The sequence below is a fragment of the Agelaius phoeniceus genome, chromosome 6 (assembly GCF_051311805.1).
Source record: "Agelaius phoeniceus isolate bAgePho1 chromosome 6, bAgePho1.hap1, whole genome shotgun sequence".
In the NCBI taxonomy this organism is placed as follows: domain Eukaryota; kingdom Metazoa; phylum Chordata; class Aves; order Passeriformes; family Icteridae; genus Agelaius; species Agelaius phoeniceus.
In genome coordinates, this window is record NC_135270.1 from 54,305,399 (window position 1) to 54,311,896 (window position 6,498).

The 6,498-nt window shown below is 42.1% G+C and overlaps 1 protein-coding gene across 3 annotated transcripts; it reads right to left on the reverse strand.

Annotated features, from left to right (window-relative positions):
• Window positions 1-954: 954 nt before the first annotated feature.
• BAG5 (BAG cochaperone 5) lies at window positions 955-6,452 on the reverse strand. 3 transcript variants are annotated; one of them, XM_054636006.2, is made up of 2 exons: window positions 6,318-6,452; window positions 955-5,738 (listed from the first exon to the last, which is right to left on the reverse strand). In XM_054636006.2, the coding sequence occupies exon 2, from the start codon at window positions 5,707-5,709 to the stop codon at window positions 4,357-4,359; it is 1,353 nt and encodes a 450-aa protein (XP_054491981.1). In that variant the 5' UTR covers window positions 5,710-5,738; window positions 6,318-6,452; the 3' UTR covers window positions 955-4,356. The 3 variants fall into 3 exon arrangements, with proteins under 3 accessions (XP_054491981.1, XP_077036859.1, XP_054491980.1); XM_077180744.1 differs by having other exon boundaries at window positions 6,310-6,445; XM_054636005.2 differs by lacking the exon at window positions 6,318-6,452 and adding an exon at window positions 6,124-6,302.
• Window positions 6,453-6,498: the final 46 nt, after the last annotated feature.

Here is a 6,498-nt window from a genome sequence, read left to right on the forward strand (position 1 = left end):
AAAGGGAAAGAAGATATAGTGAAGTTACCTATGGGAACATTCAACCTTTATAAACCCTGGTCTTATCCAGTATTTTCTGGGTAAGGCTTTTCCAGAGCCTGTGTAGTACTTTACCATGATTGTACTTTGTACAAAGATACAGAACCAGTCAGTCTTTTCCAACCTTACCTTCTGTAATAATCCTTGTGACATGATCATGAAAGTGCAGTTGAAAGCTACTGGTTTATTTTCCATACATGATTCATTTGTATTGCCTTCATCGCATCCCATTAGTGAAGCAGAAAATTCCTACTTCTTTGTAGGAGTCGATAGTTGACACTTTCCTTCTTCCTCCTTCAGTTATTTAACTTTGCAAGTTGATCTAATGACTTGCTGCTACCAGAATTGTTACCATTTTCTCCCTAGCCCATGGATGCACCACCCACCCTTTCATTTCGCAGCAGCTCTGGCCCCCATGCATTTCTGAAAGCCAGTTTGGTTCATTAAACCCCCTCCTCCATTTTTGTTGTTTGTTTTCTCCCATTTTATTGAATTCAATCACTCACTACAGTTGGCCAAGCAGCAGAAACTGCACAAAGCCGGCAGCTTTCTGGGCAGAGAGGGAATTCTCAATTTCCATCAGCAGCGAGCTGGTAACGTGGCTCACTGCACCTCCAAAAAACACAGGGAACCTGCAGAACACAGGGAACACAGGGAACCTGTCTCATGTGCACAGCCTAAAACCAGCCCAGCTGAGCTCCTGCTAAAGGCTCTGGGATCCATCCACGCTGACTTTGCACAAAGAGAATCCCTCCATCAGTTTCACAGCTCATCTGCTCGGGCAGCATCCTCCAAAGGCAAAGTGGCAAGATCTGCACACTGCCACCAGCACTGCTGCAGCCACCAGCCAAGTGCAACCCTGCAGGCTTGCAAAGCTGCTGCTGAGGAATGCAGAGAAAACCAACAGGCACCAGATTTAGCAAGTAGGAGTGGTATCCACACAAAGAACTTTATTTTAATCGATACAGCAGTGAAAAAGCAAACTTTTCAAGAAGGAGGGGGGAAAAAAGAGCTTTCTGTCTGTATGTTTAATAAAAACACTTGCTCTAAGACAAAAATAATTTACATTCTGATAACTCACATTCAAAAATAAATAGAGAAAGGCATCAGGGCGTAACATTCAAATGAATATCTAGTAAAAGCAGTAATGTATTTGTATTAATAATCAAGAATTTAACACTGCAATATTTAATCTTGGATCTGTGAACACAAATGTCAACTCCTACACAGCAATAACTGAAGACAGGTACACCATTAGGAGCACAGACACTGACTTCTGTTAAGTTTAAAAGGTAAGAATTGTACTTAACAAAAATCTTCTCCAAAGATTTGGATTTCTGTGATATAGAAATCCAGAAAAAAATCACAGAAAAACCACTCTGAGTGGCAAACAACAAAAAATAAATACTGAAGTAACTAAAGAAAACTAGTTCAAAAAGAAATTTGGTTAACAAATAGGAATCATGATGCAGGATTAGCTCTCCCCCAGAATATCCACTCAATTATTTTGCTCTAAGGTACATAACACAGCACACAGAAAAGTTATTCTATTTTACTATAGTACTAAAATGCAGGCTTTAGCCATTTGGTCCATTTACATTTTGATGATTAGTTTAGCCTGCTGCATTGGAAAGAAAAGTTGTGTCTCCCTCAATCTTTGGATATGAAAAACAGAGAAATTACATTCTTCAGCATAAAAGCAAATTTTTGAGAAACCTGTGCATTTCTTTTTTTGGTTTTTTGGGTTTTTTTTTGTTTTGCCTTTTTTTTTTCTTGTTAAGCACATATATTTTATTACTTTCATTCATGCAAAAACTGAATTAAACCCATTCCAGATGAGGATTATACCACAAAATTTAAATAGTCAAGTTATCAGAGTACAGAACAAAGGAAAAAAGCTTAATCCACATAATATCTTGCTACTGAACTCTACTCAGTCAGCCAAATTACACTATCATTACACATTTGCATTCTTAGAGATGCAGGCATAACAATCCATCCAGGAAAACTAAAAGACACATTTAAAATAGGACAGATCTGATAACTATACTTACTCATTTTTACATAAGAGGCTCAAACGCTTATAAAACTACACATATCTGCCAGAGAACACAGACACTAAATTGTTCAAACAAACTACAAGTAACCACTGCAGACCCGACAGTAATGCTAAAGAAAAATTATTAACATCATTACAATATCAAATCCTTATCTTTCCTAAAAATCTAAGTGCAAATCACAAGTTGCAATTCAAACATGAAGAGAGCTTGAAATGAGTAAAATAATTCAGGTGTATAACATTATTAATAGTCTGTGTTAGCCACATAATATTCAAACAGAGATTGGAATTTTAATTAGGGGAATTTTTTTTTTTTTAGTGAAGGAGAGTTAAATTCCATGGGGTTGTGTCTCTGAAGGAGCAGGAAGAATCCTCCACAAACATTCTGTCATTGCCAAATCGTGCCTTAGGCACTGTACTCAATTACGTCGGTTTTGGCAAGTAGATTTGCAAAGCAATCACCTGCACAATCACAAACAAAATCTATTCACACTCTGAAGGTATGCAGCCTTCAATCAACATCTCATAGTATGTTATGAACAAACAAATTATTCTTGTAGCAATAGGCACAGAAGACCTGCCCAAATTCCCCCACCTCCACAGCAATGCTTTAGTTTTGAAGCAGAATATGTATTTCCCAAATTTGATACTCATTCTCAGGGCTCTATAGGGCAACTGTCACCTATTGTACTGTGTTAGCTTGACATATACTACAGTAGGATTAGATATATACCTGAAAAATCCAGTTTGTAAAGATTACAAATGTATCAAGCTGCCAGTAAAGAGTTCCTATATCTACATATGACGGTGCAAGATAGCAGTGTCATAAAGGCACTTGTCTCTCACAGACAGTACTGTCTTCTCTAATCAGTCAAAAATAGATCTTAAAAATATTTATTGTAACATCTGAAACGGTTTTTACTCCTTAAAGTGGTGCAAATCATCATCTATAGAATATTAATTCCTTAGTTCATCCTGAAAGAGCTGAGTGCAAATTATCCACAATTGAATATACCTTTATATATATATCTATATTCTTTATATATATCTGTATATACTCAAATAATTTTAATGCCATGCTTTCAAAAAATGCCAAAAAACATGCTATAGTAGAAATGTGATTGGCACTAGCAGCCACAAATAAAAAGGTAGGTGCATACAACAGTACAAGCAAGCTTATTTATGAAGCTTCTGAAAGAAGTGAGTGAGTTGCAGAGAGAGACATTTGCCACAAGTCCTTCCAAGACATGCTCGATGCCACACCTGACCATGTAGCACAAACTTACATCATTAGGGACATCTTTACAGCTGGCTACCTAATTTTACAAAAATAATTCCAAAATGCACATTTCACTTCAAAGTGAAGTCTGCTTATATTTTCGCCAAATGTGAAAACCAGACGCAACAGCAGAGTTTAAAAAGACACCTAAGCAGCCACTAAAGAAAGTTCAGTGCAGTTTTCAAGGGTTTATGGATGGCAGTTTGAAATCCTCAAAATCCCCTTTATCTGTTTGGTGTAAATGTACAGATTTTCCTCTCCAAATCTCAGTACCTTAAAGCAATAACTTGAAAGAATTTCCACCAACAAAAGACCTGGTTTTGCAAATCAAAGGGCTCGGGTATTACAAAAATTGACATAATTGGCTTTGCCTATGTAAATGCTAATTTGCAGCTGGCATTATAGCTCCATTAACTGAGATATCTAGATGCTATGATGGATGGAATAAATCAAGTACAATCCAAAAGCCAGCAGGCTTTTTGCCCTTAGTACTTTATGTCATGACAGCACATTAACAGGACATCCAGACTGCTGTGAAGTTGCTGGATGGAGCCTCATGCCTGAATACTAATTTTCATGTTCAGTCTCCTTAAATAGTTTTGCCAGTATTGTACCATAAGGAAGTTTCTGTGATTTGAAAAACCTGCATTCACTGAACATTGCACAAAGCTATTGAAATAAAAACAAGAAAGAAAAAGAGAAGAAAAAAAAAAAGAAGAAGCTATTTGATCAAGTATTAAGCTATTCCTTCAGAGAATTGCACTTCTTTGCTTATATCAGTGACCAGAATTGCTGATGGTGTACTGACAGTTGCCATGGCAAGTGGGTGACTGCGTGGGTTAGCAGACATATAGCCAAGTCAACTGCTTATGCAATTTCCATTATTTCAGCAGGCACAGAATACTTTATTATGTGCTGCCAATGATCTTCCTAAGGTGCCAAAGGGGAAAATGTTCTTCTGTGTCAGGCCATGGCTGTTTCAGTATTCCCATTCATCTGTTTTCATGTCCAGATAGTAAAGAATATTCTGTGCAAGCTTTACTGCCTGCTTCCTGGCAGCCTTACACCGCTCGTCACCTTGCGGATCAACAGCATCCAGGGCTAGAAGTTGTTTTGTAAGAAGTTCTTCCAGTCTCATGTAATTTTTATCTGTTCTGTTTCCATCAAACGAAATCACCTCTTTCTGAATCTGAGACAAGTTTCCAAGTACAGTCCAAACTGCTTTATGACACTGGTGTTCAACAGCAGTTTGCTCTGGATACTTCTGCCTTTTTTCCAGAGCTTCATTCAAATCAATATATGTTATAAGAGTCTGAACTTCAATTACTGCTCTTCTCCTGGCCTCTCTAATACAGGGGTTTTTTCCTGGACTCACTTCATCTAGGTGGGCAATTAGTCCCTGCAACTCTGCTTTGGATCCCAGATACAAATCAGAGGCATTCTCTGTTTTGAGAAGTAAGGAATGAACTTCCTTCATCTTCTTACGGATCTCTTCTATTTTTAGAATGGACTGATTTTTTGCCAAATCATAAGCATGAGTAGAATTTGCTTCTTCATCCAAGTCCAGGTATTTCTGCAATTTATTGATCTCTTCTACTACTTCCTTTCTGTAGTTTCTTATTTCCGTGCGACCACAGACATCTAAAGCATCCAAATCAGCAATGAGGCCTGTGAGCACACAGGACAGATGCCTGCAGGTATCATTACTACTCACTCCCATTAGAAGCGCAATGAGAGTTCCTCTGGCTTTGTTCACCTCACACATTACAGAGTTAATTTTGGAGACAGAAGGATGAACATCATTAGAGAGTGGCAGGGACAGCTGTTTCTTTACAGCATTCTCTATAATCTCCTGAACAGTACATATCTTTGTCAGAGTGCGGTATCTTGCTTTGCGTAGAGAAATTTTCCCTCCAGTTTTCACCTGGGTAAGCCTCAGCACAATGTCCTGAATTCCTTCTTCAAATTCATCACTTATACCGTTTCCTCCTTCATAAAAAGGTGTGATCTCGCGTTCCACAAGAGCCTGTGCCTCCTTGAATAAAGCCTCTATTTCCAGTCTGCGCGGATGGTTTGCATTTTGTTCCAGTTCCTTCAGCAGCCTCTCAGTTTCCTGGGCAGCTCGCTTTCTGGCCTGCTGAATATCCCCCTTCCCTTCGGTGTCTACAGAATCGATCTCAAAAAGCTGTTTCGTAAGGTTTCTTTCCAATTCCTTGTAATCTCGGTCGGTAGACAGACCGCTGAAGACAGCCACTTGCTGTTCGATCTCTTTTACTTCCTTCTGTATTTCATGTAACCGTTTTACGGATGGGTGTTGGTTACCCATATCCATTCCTCTTCCCCAGTCCAGCTTCTGACGAACTACAAGGAAAACGACAACAAGACTTGCTTAAGTGCTACACGAGCACACACTGCAACTTCTCCATTCTGAAGCACTTCAGCGTTACAGCTATGTTAAGTACCTTCACCAATACGACTAAACCGCTCAGCTGATATTTCATAACCTTTTAATTTTTTTACACCTTTCTCCCGGTCGGGCCGCAGGGGCGACGCTTTAGTTGCCACACGCCCAGCTCCAGGCTGCTCACCCCCAGCCTTCCCCACCTGCTCTGCGGCCGAAGCCGCCGCAGAACAAACAGGGCACCCGCAGCCCAGGGGAAAACCCGGAGCGAGGGGAGAACAGCGGCCGAACCCGACCGCCCTCGGGCGCCACAGCCGCGGGGCAGCGCTCCGTCCCCGCACATACCTTGCTGCCTCTTTGAACTCGTCGCCCCCGCCATGGTCGCAACCTCCCGCCTCCCCCGCGGTGGGGCCCGGCGCAGCGGGAAGAGGAAATGAAACCGGGCCGCCGCCGAGGCACCTGCGGGAGGCTCGTCCCCACCGGCCCCGCAGCGAACCCGCGCGGCGCGCGCGACCCGCCGCAGTCACTCACTCACTCACCCGCCGCCCAGCGAGGACCCGCTGCCCGGCCCGGCGCTGCGCCACGGGCCGAGCGCCGCGAACCGCCCGAGCCCCGCCCGGCCCGGCCGTGCACAGGGAGGCGGAGGCCGAGGCGGGCCCGGGCCCGGCCCCGACCTGGCCCCGCCCCGCCCGCAGCCCCCGCGCGGCAGCGCCGTAAAGC